We start from the raw sequence: 21,301 nt of genomic DNA, 5'->3' as shown, positions 1-21,301 counted from the left end.
GTACTGATGGAAGAATACACCTATTTAACAGTGGAAAGGCGGTGGGTTGTCGTGCGGCCAAGACGCTTCATCTTAGAGATTGCCGACTGTAGAATCTGCAAGGTCGTCGATCAGCGCTTCTAAGATCGAGGAAAATCTGCGAGATAGTTCCCAGTGCCCTTGACGGCGGAGAAGGTCAGTAATGTTGTACAATGTGCTCGGATCGAACTGGCGAAGGCTAGCTGTAGGCGGCTCCATCGAAGTTTGCGTTTGCGTCGACAGGCGTCCAAGGTCGCTTGATCGTAGCTCGGGAATATCTACATCACCATGGGGAGCGTCGTTTGGTCGAAACTTGGCATAGCAGTATACGACTAGGCCTGCATAAAACAGCGCCTTTGGCACATGGATAGCAGGCTCCGCGATGATGGGTAGTGTCTGTAGGCGCTTGTAGATGAGCATAGCGTGAATGACACAACGCTGCCCTTCTATCCTTGCCGTCCAATCACGGATGCGCGCGAGGTCTCCGTCCCTCATTAACGACCCTTCACGCCCTATCACGCGTTCTAACAAGTCGAAGCAAACGTACAGTGACATGAATGTCTCATGCCAGAGCACAATGAGGAAGTGGGGGTCACGATAACGGATGCTTGGAAAGTACGCATCGTACCACGTTGTTAGACGGTAATGAAAGTCTTCAATCATTGCCTCAGTTAGAGTTGCACATCGTGCTTCCTGAATGGCCGCATTGTGGCCGGAAAGTAGCACATACGCGTTCATGAAAGAGTGGGCATTTGGTGTTGTAGTCACACCTACAGACGGAGTGTGATGCTGCGACTCGCTTGTTGATGGGGAAGAGTGTAGCGACTTGATCATTGTTTGCCACTGAGAAGCTGTGGAGGCGGTGAATAGCTCATCTGCGCAGCAGCGCGGTAGTCGTCCTGGCTCGTGTCGTAACAATGGTTCATGGTGGAAAATAGTCGCGAATTCAGAGTCGTGAATGTGCAATGCCGCCAGCACACGAACAGTTTCCTCTGTTTGAGACCATGATGCCCACGCTGTTTCTAAATCATCAGGATCGAAATGGTTGGCTTCTAGGAGAGAATCCTTAATTTTGAACATCCCAGCTTGCCGGGCCCATGCAATGACGGTGCCATGGAAACTTTCAGTCAACAAGAGATCGTTTGGGTTGCCGGAGAGCATTCCAAATGTCTGACCCAGAACAACGGCTTGTGCTACAGCCAGTGCTTCGCGCCCGCCTCGGTAGATATAGACTTCCCACTGGTAGAGTTAGAACTAGCGAGGAAGAGAAAATGATGGAGACACACCGATGCTAGAATTGCCTTGTTCAATTTCATAAAGATTCCTCTACCACGAGCAGCAGCGCCAGCTGATCCTACGAATAGGGCTCCCAGAGAGCAAATGGATAGAAGGAGAAGTGCGCTCTCTGAAGAAGGTCGAAACGAAGGGGCGTGAACGATGGGGAATATGGGCTGGAATTTGGCAAAGTACAGCTTGATGCATATATTCTATTACACCGTCAGCTTGGTTAATTATGGCCAAGTCTAGATATGCTACTCGGATAGCATCAGGGCATACCAGAAAGTCAGCAGATGGCAGAACATCATCATGAGGACTGGGCCGAAGCCGGCTTGAAAGACCAGCACGATACGCTTCATCAACCCGATCCGGGTTTTCCGGTCTCTTGAGCGCGTACGGATGCGCTGATTCGATGAGTGGCCGCGTGTGCCATCGGTTTCGGACTTGGGTTCGGACGTTGTTATCGGCAATCGACTGTTCTACGTTGTGTTCTCCATCGGAGCGTTCATTTAGCTGGCTTTCAGTGAGATTAGCAGAAAAATCGCCGTATACCCATGGCGAAGCGGCTGCCGAGATGGAGGAAGTCAGGACATTAATATCGAAACTTCTCCCCACCAGCCAAGACGGGTCATAAGTATTGCCCCCGAAATCGAACAACTCTAAATCTGTCCAACTTCCCCAAACATTAGAGGCCTGATCAACACTAAGGGAACTAGTGTCCGCGCGTGTAGAGGAGTTCAGGGGAGAAGAAAGATAAGCTGTAGGCTCAATATCCGTTCCGGACGCGGCCCAATTATTATGCGGGTGAATATTATCCGTCGCCAAGCCAATTGAATCAGAAAAGCATGCTGATTCATCTGGGGGATCATTTGTAGACAACACGTCGTCATGAATATCGGACCGCCGAATGAGTGACGGATGGCTGGCTGTGGAATCTTCACCTGCGTCTCTTATCAGAGCATAGCTACTTGAGAGGAACAGCGGCGCCAGTCTCTTTTGGACAAACCTGTAGGCGAGGGCATCAGCGGCCGTGTCATCAAAACGGTCCCATTTCCCACGCGGTCATGTGTTCGCGCGTGTCGGATCAGAGAGTCACTATAGATGTCGGTTGTGAGAGGCCATTCAAAAAGCAGCTGTGAATGAAGAGCCTACCGGCGCCCATAACTTTTAGAGCAAATGTCGCACGCAAATGGCCTCTCTTTCGTATGAGATCGGATATGTCGGACCATATGCTCTCTCTTCTTGAAGGCCTGGTCACAATGCGGGCATTTCCATCCCCTAAATTGCCGACTCCGTAGCTTACGCTGGAGTTCGGCTTCATGGTGCCTTGTGGTCTGACCTTCAACACCTGCGGTTCCGCTGTCTGCCGGCATCGTGGGAATCTGGGGTTTGTGGGGAATCGCCCGTTGTGTGGAAGACTAAGACGGAGAGAGTGCGTGTGGGAAATGCATCCCCGCATTCCAAGAGATTGTACGGGGATTTATAGATTTAGAACCAAAACTTCGGGCATGCACTAATGAAAGCCCTAGCCAAATGTCCGGAACTCCAGGAAGTGCGGAGACAAGCATATTCCCCAGACTGTTAGTGAGGGCTCCAATTATCACGTCTCTTTTCATAACCTTTGCATTGTAGTGAGCATATATTGTCCACGTGGGTATTTGTAGACAATGCGTCTCTTTACAGGTACTCAACTGACTCATAGTCTACGGTGGCATTTAGCCCACTTTGACAGTCACACAGCCAGCTAGGAATTTTCCGAACTTCGCCTGTTAAGGCGCCAGTCGATAAGACTATAAAATATAAAGACTCAATCGCGATGGTCTACTACTGCCAAGTACCTGGGCGGACTAAAATGAATGCACTCTCGAATTTCGCGTGCTGCGCCTGCAGCTCTTCCCGAAGAAGATCAATGCGACCATCCCCACCAGTGTGAAGCCAGCAGTCATCGCCATAAGAAGCATAACTGGCGGTACAAAGCCGTCTGCTGTAGCCCAATCATTCACAAAATATGTCATCCCAAACTGCGAGAAGTGTTGTAAGCACATTGTACCAAAAGGTTGTAAGATAATTTACGGAAAGAAAATCGGCTTACTCCAAATGTGTTCTTGCAGACCGTTGCAATAGCCATAATCTCTCCCGATATTGGCCTATAGCAGTCAATGGCGTATGTGATGGTGATGGTAGGGATCGCGACGACTTGGATGCCTACAAAGCCAAAGCCGATGATGATGATGGCGGGCCACGGCCATTTTTCTTGCAAACCAACGCTGAATACCTTTGCGCATGATATGATTAGCTTGGTTTCTCACAGGTTTCTCATATGTGTGTCCTCACAATAAGTCCAACAACAACAACCACAATGAATGGGCTCAAGGATATGAGTCGCATCTCCGGTTCCCGAATACCCTTGTTCTTTATCGTCGCCTTTTGTGAAACATAATCCGACCATGGTCCAGCGACGGCGAGTCCGAATACACCTCCAACCACGAGTGCAAAATTAGCGTATCCGACCTGCGCCGGTGTGAAATTGTAAGGCGGCGCAGAGAGGCCTGGGGACTGTAATATGTTGACTGCTAAGAGGGCATTTGCCGCTGATCCAGTCGCCATTGATGCCCAGAAGATGATGGGAAAGAAGAGGATATATGCTGGGGTGAAGAAATGCCGGACTACCGATCGCCAGGCAGTCCGGTCAATGGGCTGAAAGATGCCAAACTGAGACCGACTAGGCCTTCCGCTCCCCTGAATCTCCATGTGGAGGCTCTGGATCTGTGGTGAGGAAACAAATTCGGCATGTCCTGAGCTCGTTTCTATTTTGGCGTTATCTACGTTCGCTTCCTGAGATACGGCGACCCCTGGAATAGGACTCTGCTCTCGCGAACGACGTGTCTCTGGAAAGAAAAACAACAGTGCAATGATGTTGAGCCCCTGCGCACCGGTACAAGCCCAGAAGAAGATCCTGAAGGAAACATGCTCTGCGACAGCGCCTGAGATGATAGGGCCAAGGAAGAGACCCATAAAATAACACCAGCTTGGGCTATGGGTAAGTAGGGAACTGCAACTTGGGTAGGTGAAGTTGAAACTCACAAGTAAGATCCAACATATTTGCCACGCTCGTGGAGAAAATAAATATCAGTAACAACGACATTCATAATACTCTCGTTTGCAGAAGCCCCGGTTCCTGCGAGAATCCGGGCGCCTAGGAACGAGCCATACGACGTTGCCGTTGCTTGCCAGATGCAAGCACCAATATTTAGTATCGCGCAGGCAAGGAGGGTTACCCGTCGTCCAAAGATCTCGCAGCTAGGGATGATGATGAAGTTGCAGTAACCTAGAAGAATAACAGTGACTCCGGTCTTGAGAGTATTAGCAACACTATTCCAGCACGGTCTTGGGTGCAGAAGGAGGTAAGCCATCAATCAAGATTGGCTAAGGATATGCCGTCCTATCGCAAGAAAACAATCCTACGAGATAATAAGACTGGAAAAATAGGAGACGAAACCTACTTACCAACAAAGCGACATCGGTCAATGACTTTTGCCATTGCTGCATGAAGATCGGTGTCAATGGCGCTATGGACAGAGTTGGAATGACGCTGGTGATCACGAAGATGCCTTGATTGACAATAACCAAAGTTTTCCACAAGGTACTCCAGTTCTAAGAATCTCAATTAGCTCCCAATAGATCCACCAAAGTCATTTTTCTCAAAAAGGCGGAAATAGCTGGAAAGTGTGGATGGCCTCTCCGTCAGAGACTCAAACGGAGGGGTGTAAGAGAAGAGGGTACAAGACGGCAAGAAAGAGACAAAGACAAAGACAGGATGAAACTGACAAGTGGATCGTGTGGATCATTTGTTGGCTGTGGAATAAGGACGATTGAGTCTTGATTGTCGGATCTCGCCCCTTCTATAGCAGTCATAACTTCAGTGCCTGGCACAAGGTCGGCCTCGGCCCCCCTCTCAATTTGGGACGGCACAGGCGAGTGGTTGGAAACCTGTTCGGCTCTCTCCATTTTCGATAATGAAAATATCGTGTCAGAGATTTTTTCTTCCATTTGGAAATTTCGATGGTCTTCATACCATTATAGTGACTTTGATGTTCTCTTAATGTTCCTCCCAGATCTCTACAGCCCGCAAACTGGGGGTGGGGGATCGTGGGGAAAATATTGAATACATGGCAGTAGAAGTTTAGTTGCGGGGCCCCAGCCTGTGCCCCACGATTCTGTAGAAGGATCGCGGCCGCACCACGAAACCTTCCTACAAATTTGGAGAGGAGAAGCGAAACAAGCGCAGTTATACTTCATGGTGGTGTCCTTTTGAAGTATCTAATAGGGTGGCGAATGAGTCTTCCTATGAATTCGTTGTTCCGTCGCCCAATGGATTACCACCTAACGGTATCTTAGCCAGCAATTGCCAAGGCCTCATCTAATCTCCATCATGATCTCCAGGACTACTTTGTATCTTGAGATGCAGGGGGATTAAGAACTGAACTTGTAAGTTAGAAATAATACAAGTGTCTCTAATATATGCCTGGATGGGGCGCTTCAATGGGACACTATCAATCATCGGAGGTATACTCCTAATTTCGATTGATCAATGGGGGTAAATTCGCAACTACATAACGTATATCTTTTTTGGATCTTTTCCTCAGCCTTATAAAATATCATATTTTACCTTGTTCACCAGCGTTCCAATTCTCTCAATATGTATATCAATCCTGCTTCCGTTCTCCAAGCTCACACGTGGCTTTCGGAAATACCCAATACCAGCCGGCGTGCCAGTCAGCACGATTGATCCTGCTTCCAACGTCGTTCCTCGAGAAAGGCAAGAGATTTGCTTCTTGATCGAAAAGATCATGTCCTTCGTGTTACCATCCTGAACCGTCTGGCCGTTGTAAATCGCCTTGATGCTGAGAGACTGTGGATCATCAATGACCGAGGGAGAAACAAGCACTGGCCCTGCAAACTTGTTAGTGACCTTCAATACGCCAATCCCCGCCCTAAAACACACCTATCGGGCAACTATTGTCAAGGCCCTTTGAAAATGACCATTGTTTAGCCGCAAGCTGCAGGGTTCTCGCCGAAACATCGTTTGATGCAGTATACCCAAGGACGTAGTCCAGAGCCTTATCCTCGGGAATGTCTCGACCAGTTTTGCCAATTATTATACAGAGTTCGGCTTCGTAGTCGCTTGTTCCGTCTTGGGCGCATTTTGGAATAGTAATTGCTGCCGGATATGGGCCTGTGAGTGCCGCTCGAGGCTTTGTGAAAACTTCGAGCTCGCTTGGAATCGGGAATCCGCCTTCCTGATCCATGGACAGCACGTAAGTATAATGCGAGTAGTGGAAGCCATATGGATATTCTTCTGCACTTACCTCAGCGTGATCTCTATAGTTGAGTCCGAGGCACCTAATGTAGTTACACTGCTCTCGGCTAACTGGGGACAGTAGCTGTGAAAGCAATTGTCAGCCTTTTCTCAATCTTGGAAAATAGTGGTAGCTCACATGATCTACGGTAAGTATATTATCGGTCACTGTACCGTTGAATATATCTCCATTAATTAAGAAAGCTTTGACCTCGACGCCATTCAAGCAGTCGATTCCAACGTCTCGTGAAGTATCAATTACTTGCCCTAGATGAACTTGACCATCTTCGACGGCCCTGAAGCGAATCAAGTGAGTCCAGTTTGGCATTTTGGCGTTGGGTGAATGGAATGGCCAGCTCACTCCTGTTGTCTTGCTGGCTGTTATTTGTTTGGCTGGCGAGGGGCTTAAGTTCCAGTCGTCTTATTTAGATCTTACAGCATATCTTCCCCACGCCTCAAAGCTTCCCACCTGCCCCGCAAAGTCCCCGCACAACGAACCGTGGGGCCAAGAGGAAGGATAATGAAATGTTGGACAGCTTTGGATATTTCAGGACGCTGTCGGCAAAGTAAACTGATATTCGCATTCGCTAAATGATTAATCATGGCAGAAAAGGGTCCTTTCGAGACGACTGATGTTATTGTATGTGGCTGTGGGCCAACTGGCGCTATGGTGTCAGTGCTCTTAAGTCAGTACTCTATACACCATGTTGTTCTCGAAAAAGACAGCGAAGTGAATGCAGACCCACGCGGTATCGCACTCGACGAAGATGGCATCCGCTACCTCCAGGCGTGTGGAATATACGAGAAGATATTCACGGAGATAGGCCAGTGTTAGCATGCCCATTATTGTCATCCTCAGTTACAGATCACCTTGCTCACCGTGTCTCTAGGCATGGGCAACTTCAGATTTATCGACAAGGATCATCATGACCTCACCAGAAAACCTTTCATGATGATGGATTACAGCACGGTACGTGAAATGGAGTAGTATTTCTCGATAAATGTGTCTAGTGGATGCAAGTTGGCTAACAACAAAGCACAGACCGAGGGTGGTACTGGCCATCCAGGCTTCATGTGTCATAAACAGCCATTCGTAGAGAAGCACCTGCGGTCACAAATAACGACGCTGGGTGTAGGCGAAATGCATCTAGGAGCACGTGTCACAGCCATATGGGAGGACGAAGATTGGGTATATGCGCGCTACACCGACACATCTAATCAAGATCGTACCGTTCGCGGCAAGTTTCTCGTCGGTGCAGATGGCAAGACAGGCTTCACGCGCAAGCAATATTTGGAGCCTCGAGGCATCACTTTGGACCAGGCCATGAGAATGCCGTACGAAGAGGATTGGATTGCCCTCAACTGGAAGATCTCCCTTCCCTCGCCTGAGACACATCCCGATTTCCCCCTTTGGGAGAAAGGGTATACGCCCCAGGAAGTCTACGACAAATTCTTTCCTACTGACTTCCGGTTCATGTGCAACCATGTCCGACCTGCCGTTTGTGGTCGTTTCGGCCTCGATAGCGACAGACTTTGGCGTTTCGAATTTGTGGTTCGGCCGGGTGAGGACCCTGGGGACATGGCAACGCCAGACCAGATTGCAAGGGTCGTTTACCCCTACATAACTCATCCAGGGAGTCGCTACGGGCTCACAACGAAGCAAATCCAATACCCGCTAGATTGTGTAGAGGTTCTTCGTTGTCGGCCATTTCGGTTCTCGGCAAGAAGCTGCAATAAATGGTCTCTTGGCCGAGTCGTTCTCTGCGGAGACGCTGCTCATGTTTTCCCTCCATTTGGAGGCCAAGGAATCGCGTCGGCATTTCGCGATGCCATCTCACTCGTGTGGCGTCTGCGTATAGCAACCAATGACTCTTCTAGAAGCCAGGATGCGTTGGACTACCAGACACTTCTCAAAGGCTGGTATTCAGAACGAAAACAACAGCTGGACAAGTCACTCCGATCCACCGTTGAGAACGGAAACTATGTGACTGAATCCAGTCGCGTTAAAGTATTCCTACGTGACTGGTATCTCTGGCTAATCCAGCTCGTTCCAAGTTGGAAACACTGGCTGCAGTTGGGAAACCGCAGAGACGGGATGGTTAAGTATCAGTGGCAGGGGGGAATGGGGATGGCCTTTTTACCTAGACTTGGCGGCGGCAAGAATTTTCCCCAGGTCTACGTCGTTCCCGTTACAAATACTCCACAAATCGAAAAGGTTCTCTTCACTGACGACGTCATATTCAGTCGTCAAAAACAGGGCCTATTTCAGGTGGTTGTGATATTACGGTCTCAGGGCAATTTCGACAGCGTGGAGACAAGCCTTCACGGCCTGCAAGAGATATCCGACGGGGCCTTAAGGGACGATGAGGCCACAATATTCCTCGACAGCACTCAAGCTGTCCCCTGTGACTTGAAGGGACGGCACTTCTACCGGCTCGCCACTGCCGCAGAGTTTGCTGGCGACCCAGTCCTGTGCGCAGGAAGACCCAAGCCCATGGGCTATGATCCGCATCGCATGTCCAAAGAAGTGGGTAACAAAACATTCATCATTCTGCGGCCTGATAGATTTGTTTTTGCCGCCTGCGATACAAGACCTGACCTGGTCTATGCTGCTCAGATGCTTCGCAAGCTTGTCGCGACTGGAGCTCTATAGTGTGGGGAGAGTGCTTTTCGTGCCTGGTAGTAGCTACTGTATTTTCTAAGCATAGCATAATAAGATGTATCATAAGCCCAGAAACTTATTTTCTATTTGACTCTATCGCCAACATCTTTTCTTTTTTTCTGCCTCTCCTCCCCCGAGCATCAAGCCTGTTCAGCAAAACAGATACCCTCAAATCAGTTCAAGCGAATCCAGTCTAAACCCAACTTTAAGTTCAAAGCTTTGTTTTCCGAAATTGTTCAAAAATTAGACTGACAGCCAATCACAGGGCTCTGCTCAGAGAGAGTCCCAGTATGAAAGCTTCGGATGCGCTAAAACACCAAACCACCACAAGTGCAGGGTAAGGGTGGGGGGTTAGCAGCAATACATTTCTACATATTACAAGAAAAGTAATACGGCAATTCAAAATCTCCAAATGAATCTAAATGAACTTGAAAGTTTACAGATGAAGCTGAATCTAATTTTTTTTAAGACCCTGCTCAACAGGTCAAATGTAGTAACGTGTGGTGTGGGTTTATTTATTGATAAGTCCGGGAGGTAAAATAATCGTCGCTTTTACTGCCTCGGTATTTCAGAATTAGGAGTCCGACGACAGGGTTTAGTCTTCTACGTCGCTGGCGTTTTGTGCCAATTGTAATAAAGATGTGTGGTAACACGCCGGGAAATCATACTATGGATTTAGCACAAGTAAGGCCTTTGTTGACTTGAAAGCTTCGAGGGAATCGAAATCGTGCAAGCAAGAAGTCTGCCATAGAAAGTCGATATGCATATTAATAGCAGTCATGATGTCCATACCTTGAGTACCTATTCTCCCCACTGCCGCCACTAATCTAAAAATGCCTTGGGCACCTCAGGACCCCATACCGCCAAACTCTCGTTGCCTGCAGGCAAATGTCCAATAGGCGTATCTTGATTGACTAAATCTCCGTCTGCATAATGCTCAATCATGTTGCCTGTTGTATCCCACCAGTAGTCAAAGATCTGGCTTCCCAGAATATGGCGGCCGACGCCCCACACACTCTTATATCCCTTCCCAGCCAGCCATTGATGGCCTAGCTGCTGGGTGTCGAAATCGTGAATCTCGAATGAACAGTGATGAACATGTGATGTTGGCCCTTGACTCAGGAAGATGGTGTGGTGATCGACATAGTCGTTGCCTCTATCAATATGGGCGAAGACAGCGACGTCCTTGGTGGTGTTGTTCTCATCTGGTACAAAGAGCAGATCTGAGGGTACGAAATTAAAGTTACGAGTATACCAGTCCAGTTGTTCGGCGAAGTTTTGTACACAGAGGCCGTAGTGACCAAGCTGTTTCATTGTCTCGTTAGTGAGTACCCAGTCATAAGAGAGTATGCAAGGGTCTGTTCCAACCTTGTGCACCGCAGCCGGCCCTTCATCAAAGCGCTGGAACTTTCGCCTGCGCGGCTTGTCGGCCTCAAAGTTGACAATGAGTGTCTCAGGCATCTTGCCTATTTTCGCGGGCTCCTGGCCATGGATGAAATTGATCGGGAGCCCCTCCGGATCCAAGGCGGTAACCAAGGAGCCACCACCGGGTGCATCGTCCAGTGATTGAATGGGGCCAGCACCGTTTAGCTTAGAGGCCTTGACCAAATCATCATACGTCTCTACCTCAAATGTCCCACCGAGAAATTTCTTGGGGCCCTTCTGGGCGTAGTAGACGTACTGGTCAACCCCGTATCCCCGGAACCACACGCGGTCTCCAGTCTCTTTTACAGCACGCATGCCAAAGTCGTTGAGAAACGTGCTGATACTCTTAAGGTCGGGATGCTGGTATCGCATGTGTACCAGCCTGACAGTACGAATCTGCTGCGCTGGATCGATGCCATGCTTCCGTCTCCACTCTGCAATACTTTGTCCACTGGGTCCAATTGCTTCCGTATCCAGCACGGAAGCGCCAGCGTTGAAGTTGGTGAGAGACGGGTTCTATAAGACAGTTATTAGAACATGCGGCTCTCTCATAGAAGGCGGGGCATACGTACGCTGCTCATTGTGATTTGTGATTGATCTCTAGAATAACCTACAAGCTGTCGTTCTTTCCGCCAAGTAGTGGCCGTGGCTGTTATGAGCCTGGTTGGTGATGTCTGGCTAGATTCCTCTACTGCATATTATAGCCATCACCCGCCATTCTACTCCGTGCAAGAAGTGACATCCTCATCACTCTCTTTACCAACAGCCACACCATGTTTCCCGCACAGTTTGCGGGGCGGGCCCCCTTCAAACCGCGGGGCATTCCATCCCTCTCTTTGCTCCTTGCGGGGCGATGGCGATCCGCTGTCCTTGGCCGCGTCCCCACGGAAACGGCTGCATAGGGCGTGCGTTGGCGCAGGATTGAAGTCTTCAATGGGGCACTTGGCACTCGAGTGTTGGTGGAAAAGCAAAGCAACCAAGGGCGAAATGAATATATTGACAAGACTACGGAGTAAACAGATTATTCTTTTCCGTTGATCCATATGTTATTAATCGTCTTCGGAGCACCGTCAACTTTTATCTGGTCTTTTTTGCCGGCTGTGTTAGGCAACTCCTCATCAAGTGCCTCCCCAGAGAGAAAAAGGGTTTCTTTGGCTGGGACCCCAACAGGGCAGATATAATTTACAACAGTGAATAATACAAATGAGGTTGTGAGGCCAAGAAGAAAGGAAATGTTGTAAATATGGATCCAATTCTGGTATTTCTTGTCCGTATAGCCATTGGCGGTCGCGACAAGGCCAGCTACATGGTATTCTGGGTCAGCTGAGTGCTACAAGGGCGGAACTCGGGGAGACAAACGTAGCCCTGGCCACATGCACAGTATAAAAACAATAAATGGTCTCCAATTGAACCCATGCTGATACCAATATGCTGAATGCTCGTTTCCAACGTAGAGATCGTTCGGCTGTAGTTTGCGTCGCCAATGGATGTGATAATCAGCCAACAGGATACCACTGTAAAATATTAGCAGCTGTGTGTACTCTAAGGTGCCTGATTTCGTACGTCAACGGGCCCATGAATACACCGAAGCCACTAAGAACTGTGAGGAACTTGCTTGCCGTTGCGAGAAGCTGCCATGGCCTAAAGAAGTAATTAGTCAAAGCTCAACCATCACTGGCGATGAAGCTGTGTGTAGACTTACTGTGTGGCTATGCCCACAACCATCATGACGTACGAACCGCGTCGGATATTGATGTACTTTGGCCATAATCCCGCCAAATCCATACCAGTGGACATGGAATTTAATACAATGGAAATCTGAGGATCGGTGTAAGCAATGGTATAGGCTCGCCACCTGGAAACAGAACGAAAGCTGTATTTACTTACTGAAAGCTGTGAAGCCACAATCCCGATGCCTGCGAAGAAGACCGCCGCTCGTACCCCTGGACTAGAGTGGTAGTGTTCCTGCACTGCTGCCAGTAAATAGATAGGATTCCATAGAATCTCTCCACCCAATATGTGATTTGATGCACTTGTGGCAATGATACCAATGACGGCGGTTACTGTAATTGTCAGTGGAGTTGCAATCAGCTGAGACAGAGTCGGTGAATGTTTAGTCTTTGCATATCGAGTCCAATCAGATTGGCCGAGCGTCCCCGATCCCCAAGCGCCCAACACCGAGGTGATACCAAACATGAAGGCCCAGCCCATGTTCGTGGTATCCTTTTTCTGGTGAAAGAGCTCACCAACCCCATTGGCAGTTGAGACGCTCCTGAATCAGTGTTAGTTGGGCCAGTATACCAGCTGAAGGAGTTGCCTCGACTATTCTCACCATATTAGTATACCAAAACAAGAGCCACAGAAGAGGAAAAAGCAAATAAGAAAAGGGATCTGTAGTTTCTCCGGCTTGATGAGGATGGCGGGGATGAAGGCACACATCCAGATGACGAGCCCAATAAAATCGTTCGTTGCAAGGTGAGAACTTTCGCTAAAGCTGTTTCGCATATGGGCGAGGCCTATCAAAACAAGTTAGAAGATCATGTTTGCCTAAATGCAAACATTATTTGGTATCGTCACAATCTCACCAGGAATGATAGCTCCAAGAGTGACCCTAGTTGCCTGAGCTCCCCAGAATGCCTGAATGCCGAACCAGATACAGCCTGTAAAGCAACGAATAATCACGGGAACTATTTCTCCACTATATTAGTAGCCTGAAGGCAAGAATATACTCAAGAAAGTCATACGTACAGTACGATCCCCTCATGCCCCAAGAGAATCTACTGGAAACAGTAAAGCCGATGTTGTGTTTTGCTCCAGGCCACCCGGCCACAACCGCAAGACAACCAGTAAGAAAGCCTCCTAATATCTAATAATCGGTTAGTAATAGTGATATTGCACATTTCAAGCGAGGCGATCGTACAAGTACTCCAATTGCCTCTGCGGGGCTAAGTCCAAACGCGAGAAGAGTGCTGCCCAAGGACCACGCAGAGAGATTAGATCCAGACACAGTCCAGTAACCTGTTGTACTGATCAGTATTTCGCATAGCCAAGAGTCGTAGGACGTATGCTACCGAGATAGGACCATATGTGAAACGTTCGGCGATCTGGAGGGATTGGGATCAAGTCGCGGTTGCACCAAGTCGTATTTTCATAATTGGCATCTTCGTCTTTAGGACTAATACGCTGAGTTAGTATTAAATTATGGTATCGTATGGTATGATACAAGTTACTGACCATTCAAGCTTATGCTTGACTGCTGCCCAACTAGTGCTCATGGCAGATGGAAAGAGGCTCACTTTTGATAGCGAGGAAGCGGAGACTGCGCGTGTTGTTTCCCAGCAGATTTAAGCTGGATTCAGAAATGTCATTAATACTTGGGACCCAAGGGGATAATGGATAAAAGCTACCTTTTATAGACGGACGATGTCCTCTGGTGTTGCTGTGGCGCTTCTTCTGTGTCTCAGTCTGGACGCATATGATGATAACAAGTGACAAGGTCGCAAAGCGACCTGCTGTACTTCGTGACAAAGATAGACGCACTGCCGCTACGCTATGATGATGACGGTGGCAACGATCCGGGCTGTGGAACGATGAGACATTCGGGGGAAGATTTGATTGTCCGGGGTAATCACTGGCGCACTTCCTCGATCATGACCCCTAACGAAGATGGTTTGGATCCCATTTTGCGGGGTGATAAGTTTTAGGGGACAAATAGCTAATGCTATTGGCTATACAAGTGATTCTAATTCTAGATAGCCATTAAAAAATCAGTTAGTTTAGGACAACAGACAATCTCAGCGTGGACTCACCTTATCTGGGAGCAATTAGCTCCATGGAAATGTGGGAATTACGAAGAGCGGCGTGCCTCTCGCGCAGATGCGGCATGGAGACGAATCTTTTCGGCGAAGGAAGGCTTTGCTGTATGAGTTCGCCGTTACTAGTAACACCACTAGTCGAGCATTAGCACGATCTACCGACACCGCGGCGATGATAGGTTATAAGCCACGCCGGCCAACCAAAGTGGTTACTTCCCCGCCTCACCATATCATTGAATCCATGGATTGATGTAACGCATCGACCATTGTCGCAACCGTAACCTCTCCCTAGACTTTGTGGGCCCAAAGGTCAATATCGCCGAGTGAGCATTGAGCATGAATGTCTCAAACAGCATCTCTGCACCAACCGATGAAGTCGCCGTCGATAGTATGCCGCGGCAACAATCTCGCCGGCATCGACGCCCTCCTCGCAAGTTTGTAATCAAAAGCACCTTTGGTAACCCACGACGGCCAAGGAGCCGGAAGAACCGTCCATGTGACGCTTGCCGGAAACGCAAGACAGCATGCGTTATTGCAACCGATCCGCCTTGTAAGGTTCCTTTCCTGTCATTCTGGCATACTCGATCTTCGACTTTGCATCAAATTCCCACCGTCTCTGTAGATTTGCCTGAGATTGTTCAGCAATGTAACCGTAATTGTTAGGTCAGTCGTGTAGACGGAGAGGCATCGCATGTCAGTCCACCTCCACGACAGTAAGTGACGCCCAAGACATACAACGGCCTGCCATTCTTCAAGACGGGGCACAAGAGGATGAACCGGAGACCGCCCAACAACAGCAATTGCAGTCGAATACTTCCAATCATGGTAGCTCATTCAATGTAACAGCACCACCAATCGCCAATCGTGTGCCGCCAAGCCCGTCTCAACAAGCAGCAGTCCCTTATTATTTAAGCCCAACAACTCTGTACCATCAACCAGACTCCTTCCTGCCGCAATGTAGCGACCCAGCTATCTTGGTGCATCAAAACTTCGTACACAGCCCAGTGACCTCGTCAACGGCAGATACAGAAACTGTGCGGACGATACTACTCAGAGACCAGACCATACTAAGCAATACTACATATACACTCGAAGACATTCCAGGACGTTGCGCATACTTTTTGGGACGGCCGAGTGAGCAAGACGGCTTCCTCCTCGACTCATTCAAATACGGCATCCTGAGAGACAATTTTAGTCTATCTGCGAATATTGCACAGGTTCAATCATACAGCACATCATCATCTACAACGGAACAGAGTCCAATCCACTTCCTTCTCCTACGGATAGAACATCCAGATCACGTCAAAAGAGCCAAGCAGCAAGTCTCGGACGCTATCGAGAGCAAGGTGTGGCCATTTGGCGATAACCTTGTTCGATTGTTCTTCCGCCATGTCCATCCCGCTTTTCCTATAGTATCTAAAGTCCGCTTCCTGAGCAGATATCACGCCGACAAAAAGAGTATTCCTGCATGCTTGCGAGGAGCTATCTACGCGTTGGCATCTGTATTTTGGGATCGTAACTACACACTGAAGGATAAATCCATGCCTTTTGTACAGCATGAACTTACCGATTACGCGCATCAAGCTCTCCGGAGAGAGATGGAAAATCCTAACCTCTTCATTCTACAGGCATGTCTTCTCCTTCAACATGTAACGCCGCCAGCGATGGACACCCTCGAAGCTCCTACGACATGGACATCATCTGCTCAGGCAACGGCGTGTGCGCAAATGATAGGTCTGCATGTTGAGCCGGGAGATTGGAACATCAATGCGACTGAGAGGCACTTGCGGCGGAAGCTGTGGTGGGCCACGTTTTATGCTGATTGCTGGTCAGCAATGTGCCATGGGAACCCGTCGCATATAGCGAGTAAATCATATACCACGACCCCACTAACAATGGAGGATATGCGTTGGGATGAAGATGTTCCAGATGATGTGCAGTACCTAGTTGAGCCAGAGGATAGGCGGTTCCAAGTCTCCACGGGAGCGAGATTCTTGGAAATGGTTGACGTTGCACGATCGTTGCGAACAGTGCTGGATTGCAGCTAGTAAGTCTTTGTAGTTTATTTTTATTTTTTTTATTCATACAGCTTCTAATGATACATCTGCAGTCAAGTAAACAACGATTCGCAGGCCAGAGGTAATAACCTCGCGCAAGCCGAAACAGATATCCTCGCCGTAGAGGCTAGGCTCAAAGAGTGGGCAAGTTTAATCCCTTCATGCCTCGACTTAAAAAAGGAAGCACAGGATAGAAGAAGTGTAGCCTCATATAACTGTGGGTCGATTATTCCCTATTCACTAGGAAAACTTTTTTTTAACAGTTAGGTCCCCTACATTTGTCATTCTACACTACTCAGGTTCTCCTCTACCGCGCTTTGATGCACCCTTCGACGAGAGAGGCCAAGCTGAAAGCAAGCTCCAACCTCCGAAAGTGGTTTCCTGAGGCGCTTCTAGCATTCGATGGATTTGTACAATTTATATTGCACCTGGACAAGAATAATATGGCTGGATTCTGGGGTCGTTGTAGGCTACATCTTAATTTCAACTATTGTTAATCACATGGTGGAACGGCCACTGACATACCATTATACCTAGATGCAAGATCACAATTTGTCCTGTGTGGAAACTTTCTCGTATTTCTCTTCTTAGTCGCCTCCGAACGTGGTGATATAGAGCACGCATACGGCTTACTCGAGACATTTCACCAAGCTATGAATAGCTTATGGGATGTCAGTAATGAAGAGGTGACAGCGTTACTCCGAGCGGCCAAGGATCGCATTGATTCATTCTTTTCTCAAGCGGCGCAAGTCATACGTCGAGGAACAACCGATGGAGGCGTTACTCTTCTATAAGTCGGTCAATAATGCCTCTACAGCTTCATAATTAAATGGATGTTAACCTGAAAATTTTTGATGTCTGTTTAAATTTTACCCGATTTAATGTCTCAAACACTCAGTTGCCAAAGTCATCTATCACACTTCGTGCCTCTGTAAACTCATCGAACTCTCCAACAACCGGCAGATCTAGACCAAAGCCCGCGGGGCCACCCACCTGCAGAGCTCTCTCTGTCATCCACACTGGATGAGCGGACAATCCAATGACGTTGACACGGAGACCGTAACGCATGTCTTGTGACCCAATCGCTTCTCCATCCTGGCCAAGAATTGATATGAGATGTGGAACTGTACAAACGACTTCCTGCGACTCTTTGGTGCCGGCGGCATCGCAGAGTGCTGCGTACAAGTACTCATTCTGGAAGGGTATAATCATGTGTTTGTCTGTTCGTGTTTGGTTGTCGATCGACGTAGTCTCACGTTCGTCTTCGGTCAACGGTGCAATAATGGCGGCGCCCATTGTGTAGCCGCCACCAATGTATCGGTGGACATCGATGACTTTACCCGTGAAGAGTAGTTTCCCGGAACAAACGGCAAACTGCAAATGTCAACAAAAGTCTTTCGGCGAGAGGGATACTGAACCTACTATTGCGTCGAGATAGCTAGTTTTATTGCGACGAGCAGAGTGAACTGCCCGTCCAAGGTACCATGCTTGTGAATGTGTATTTTGCACTGCTGTTGATTTGATGATGGAACCTGGCATCGGATTCGAAGCTGACGCACAGGCGAGTCCTAGTTCCACAGCCGTGGTTCTCAGCATCTTCTCCAAGCGGGGGGGCGAGCTCGCTTTCTGGGCATCTCAAGTCAGTTATAGAACGTGAAATTGAAAGCAATCATTCAGCTAGCTCATGCTTACCATGATGACAGACGCATTGCCCTTTGCATCAGTAATAGCGCATGGGGTCATAGGGTGGCCATAGACACTAAAGGTCACTGCAAACAGTTAGCAAGGACCTTTTTGACAAGCATTTCCTCTATAGATGCTGCGCTTACCATGATATTTTGTAGGATAAGCTCTACCCATCCCGTCTGCATCAACGACGGGGACATTATAATGGCCGCTCACAGGAAAGACGCTCATACCGTTTCCACCACCACTGGGTTGTGTCAGCTTTGTTAGTATCGTCGGATTTGGGGTAGGTTGGTAACTTACATTTCTTCAGCCAACAAGCCATGAAAGTTTTTGATGCTCCTTGTTTTGTTAATGGCATCGATAGCATCGATGATCTCGTTGCCCCCCGAAATGCGTTCGTTGATGACATTGGGACTTCCGTACCAAGCTGCCATAGCAACCACATCATCTTCTTTGAGAGCTTTTGGTGAAATGATCCTCATGTTGCCTTCCCCAACACTGCGCAACGTGTTCAATCCCTTAAGATACTCGTAATATGTTGGTCCGCCACCACCGGTGCCCAGGACGCCACAGCCTGTGGTCATAAACTCCAAGTCAACTTCTGAAACATACCATACGCCGTTTTTGACATTCGGGCGATACGTTGTAATATCGATATTGCGGCTTGGCCGTGTGGTAGGCTCAAGCGCGTTTGGTACAGCCACCTTATCCGTCTCTTGTTCATCTTCTGTGTCGTCATCGAATGACCCGTTCAGGCCTTGCGGAGGCGCCAAGTCATCTGGAATGGCGAGTCTACCCACGGCCCTTACTTGGATACGAATCGTAACCTTTGACATGTACTGAAGTGGCATCTTGTTGACTTCGACAATCTTTACATCCTCCCTCGCTGCGCCTTTTTCTACAGCCTGCTCAATGGCCTTCTTGCAGGCAGCGTCGATAACTGCCTTCTCATCCTTGCCTTCAAGGATTTCGACGGTATCAACCTCACCAGAGACCTTACCAATCGCTGCGCCGATAGCATTGGCAGCCCCTTGGTGAATGGGTTGGATGCATTTCTCAACACCAGCCAATTCATCAGTGACCAGTAAAGCCCCGCCTCCAACCAAGAGAACAGTAACTGGAGCTGCCGAAACTTTCATCTGATCAATAACCCGTTCCAGTTTCTTTTTGATATCTCGGGAAGCAAGATTGACAGCTGACTGGGGTATATCATGGGCAAGACTGGGATCGCCAAGAGCAGCTTTACCGGCTGCAACAACAACGTCAGTGGCAGTCAAGGTCGAGCCACCAAACACTTTTGCTCGTTTTTGGATAAAATGGCCGACGGATGCAGGGCCAACAGAGACGGATTCACCGTCTACCGTAACTATGCTACCACCGCCTAGTCCTATGGACACAACTTCCGGCATGGAAAATGCCGTGCGAACGCCTGCAATCTCGACGAAGCCTGGAGCCTGACGAGGGAATCCAGATGGTAACAAAGCACAAACGTCTGTTGTGGTACCACCGATATCGACTACCAGAACTTGAGCCTGCTCACAGGATGAGCTGTCGCCATTGATGATAGTGCCATTGGGAGGTGTCACTTCGGCAGACATGCCATTAGTGGCCCCAGGCACGCCATTTGAACCTCCAGGACCTTGGCCAATGCCAGCCAAGAAAGCTGCACCTGTCATGCTGTTCGTCGGGCCACTGGCAAAAGTCTTGATAGGGAAATCAGCAGCTGATTCGATATCAATAAGCGTGCCGTCGTTCTGAGATAGGTATAATGGGCAGTCAAGATTAAGACGTGTCATAGCTCGTTTAAAACTTTTCTTGACGCGGTGACCGGTTCTCAAGATGGAGGCGTTTAGTATGGTCGCATTCTCACGCTCTAAAAAGCCGATAGGACCAATATCATGAGAACAGACGACTTTGAGATCGGGTACTGTTTCCAGCATAATTTTCTTGCATCGTTCCTCTTGAATCCCATCATGGTCTAATGGAGAGAAGACGCCGACAAGAGCAACAGCCTCGACTCCGGCAGCTGTAATGTCCATCGTGGCCTGGCGGATCTGCTGCTCGTTGAGCTCAGCAATCTGCCTACCATCCATCTCTAGTCCACCATCGAGATAGAATACACCACCATCTAGAATATTGCGAAGGCCAACAGGAAAGCCAGAAAAGGGTGGGATCTGGCGAGTAAAGGGCCCGCAGAGGCGCACTACAACAACACGATCCAGCCTTCGGGCATCGGCTTCCACAAGAGCGTTGATGAAGTGAGTAGTGCCAATAGTGACGCTGAGAACTCTTCTCTGGTCAATATCAGAGTTACTCAGCACTATTTTGATGGCTTCCTCAATGCCTGTGGTGATATCTGGCGTTGTTGGTGCTTTGTGAGTGGCGAGGACTCCCCGATTGGGACTGTTTAGTGCCTTGATATCAATGATTGCCGCATCAGTATTAGTGCCGCCAATATCTACACCGATGCGATATAGAGACATGGCTGTTGAAGTTGTAGCCTTGGAGCGAATATGGAGGCGATAGACTCAAGTGCACGCGCAATGGCGAATGGCGAGTTTATTTATGCGCAATTAATGATTCTGTTTTTACACTGCAGAGAGCCGGATTAATCGACTTTCACGAGGGAAATCGGATTAAATAACCACTTGGAAATACTCAGAGTAACAACCACTGTCCGAGACTGGTGATACATGTGAACAGTCATGGCAATCTTTGCCGCGCACACGGCTAACTACGTAGACCCAATTTAGCAACAAAGATGTTACAAATGGATTATTACAGTTGGCCGTGGATATGACAGGTATAGACCACTCAAGGTGTAAATTTAGCTTGATGGTTTCCATATCTCATATTTGGCGCTACTAAAAAGAAACCATTGAAGATATGAAAGGTTCCAGTTTCATCCGACGAACGGTGGCCGGGCAACTTTAGTGTTCAGTGCTACGATAGTGTCTTCGGTTAAAGGTCGATCGTTCGCCGAAAGTTTGCTTCGTTC

At 48.5% G+C, this 21,301-nt stretch overlaps 8 protein-coding genes across 8 annotated transcripts; 2 read left to right on the top strand and 6 right to left on the bottom strand.

Moving 5' to 3' along the window:
• Positions 1 to 72: 72 nt before the first annotated feature.
• Positions 73 to 2,669, bottom strand: M431DRAFT_501671 (hypothetical protein; the record flags this gene model as incomplete). Its single annotated transcript, XM_024918048.1, has 5 exons — positions 73 to 1,257; positions 1,305 to 1,505; positions 1,576 to 2,237; positions 2,303 to 2,391; positions 2,449 to 2,669. The coding sequence occupies 5 exons, from the start codon at positions 2,667 to 2,669 to the stop codon at positions 73 to 75; spliced, it is 2,358 nt and encodes a 785-aa protein (XP_024767522.1).
• Positions 2,670 to 3,079: 410 nt separating this feature from the next.
• On the bottom strand, positions 3,080 to 5,304 carry M431DRAFT_129296 (hypothetical protein; the record flags this gene model as incomplete). The annotated part of the gene is made up of 7 exons (XM_024912397.1): positions 3,080 to 3,317; positions 3,389 to 3,571; positions 3,631 to 4,056; positions 4,147 to 4,324; positions 4,381 to 4,649; positions 4,804 to 4,950; positions 5,125 to 5,304. 7 exons carry the CDS (start codon positions 5,302 to 5,304, stop codon positions 3,144 to 3,146), a joined length of 1,557 nt encoding a protein of 518 aa, XP_024767521.1. The 3' UTR covers positions 3,080 to 3,143.
• Positions 5,305 to 5,944: 640 nt separating this feature from the next.
• Positions 5,945 to 6,983, bottom strand: M431DRAFT_501668 (hypothetical protein; the record flags this gene model as incomplete). Its single annotated transcript, XM_024918047.1, has 4 exons — positions 5,945 to 6,249; positions 6,302 to 6,596; positions 6,666 to 6,740; positions 6,795 to 6,983. 4 exons carry the CDS (start codon positions 6,981 to 6,983, stop codon positions 5,945 to 5,947), a joined length of 864 nt encoding a protein of 287 aa, XP_024767520.1.
• A 244-nt stretch (positions 6,984 to 7,227) lies between these two features.
• M431DRAFT_129292 (hypothetical protein) lies at positions 7,228 to 9,409 on the top strand. The gene is made up of 3 exons (XM_024912396.1): positions 7,228 to 7,485; positions 7,546 to 7,625; positions 7,698 to 9,409. Exons 1-3 carry the CDS (start codon positions 7,257 to 7,259, stop codon positions 9,306 to 9,308), a joined length of 1,920 nt encoding a protein of 639 aa, XP_024767519.1. The 5' UTR covers positions 7,228 to 7,256; the 3' UTR covers positions 9,309 to 9,409.
• Positions 9,410 to 10,057: 648 nt separating this feature from the next.
• M431DRAFT_129288 (hypothetical protein) lies at positions 10,058 to 11,421 on the bottom strand. Its single transcript, XM_024912395.1, has 3 exons — positions 11,315 to 11,421; positions 10,686 to 11,258; positions 10,058 to 10,622 (listed from the first exon to the last, which is right to left on the bottom strand). Exons 1-3 carry the CDS (start codon positions 11,321 to 11,323, stop codon positions 10,140 to 10,142), a joined length of 1,065 nt encoding a protein of 354 aa, XP_024767518.1. The 5' UTR covers positions 11,324 to 11,421; the 3' UTR covers positions 10,058 to 10,139.
• Positions 11,422 to 11,723: 302 nt separating this feature from the next.
• On the bottom strand, positions 11,724 to 14,455 carry M431DRAFT_514132 (hypothetical protein). Its single transcript, XM_024920157.1, has 12 exons — positions 14,150 to 14,455; positions 13,977 to 14,091; positions 13,814 to 13,917; positions 13,663 to 13,760; positions 13,491 to 13,608; positions 13,328 to 13,429; positions 13,075 to 13,258; positions 12,630 to 13,014; positions 12,445 to 12,560; positions 12,306 to 12,383; positions 12,102 to 12,256; positions 11,724 to 12,044 (listed from the first exon to the last, which is right to left on the bottom strand). Exons 2-12 carry the CDS (start codon positions 14,015 to 14,017, stop codon positions 11,764 to 11,766), a joined length of 1,662 nt encoding a protein of 553 aa, XP_024767517.1. The 5' UTR covers positions 14,018 to 14,091; positions 14,150 to 14,455; the 3' UTR covers positions 11,724 to 11,763.
• Positions 14,456 to 14,947: 492 nt separating this feature from the next.
• On the top strand, positions 14,948 to 17,455 carry M431DRAFT_525851 (hypothetical protein; the record flags this gene model as incomplete). Its single annotated transcript, XM_024920636.1, has 5 exons — positions 14,948 to 15,107; positions 15,221 to 16,604; positions 16,668 to 16,831; positions 16,882 to 17,079; positions 17,152 to 17,455. 5 exons carry the CDS (start codon positions 14,948 to 14,950, stop codon positions 17,406 to 17,408), a joined length of 2,163 nt encoding a protein of 720 aa, XP_024767516.1. The 3' UTR covers positions 17,409 to 17,455.
• Positions 17,456 to 17,508: 53 nt separating this feature from the next.
• M431DRAFT_488184 (hypothetical protein) lies at positions 17,509 to 20,786 on the bottom strand (the record flags this gene model as incomplete). The annotated part of the gene is made up of 5 exons (XM_024916538.1): positions 17,509 to 17,988; positions 18,037 to 18,240; positions 18,307 to 18,383; positions 18,444 to 18,547; positions 18,604 to 20,786. The coding sequence occupies 5 exons, from the start codon at positions 20,784 to 20,786 to the stop codon at positions 17,509 to 17,511; spliced, it is 3,048 nt and encodes a 1,015-aa protein (XP_024767515.1).
• Positions 20,787 to 21,301: the final 515 nt, after the last annotated feature.

Source organism: Trichoderma harzianum, assembly GCF_003025095.1.
Source record: "Trichoderma harzianum CBS 226.95 unplaced genomic scaffold M431scaffold_32, whole genome shotgun sequence".
Taxonomy (NCBI): Eukaryota; Fungi; Ascomycota; class Sordariomycetes; order Hypocreales; family Hypocreaceae; genus Trichoderma; species Trichoderma harzianum.
This window is presented reverse-complemented; position numbering and strand designations above follow the sequence as displayed.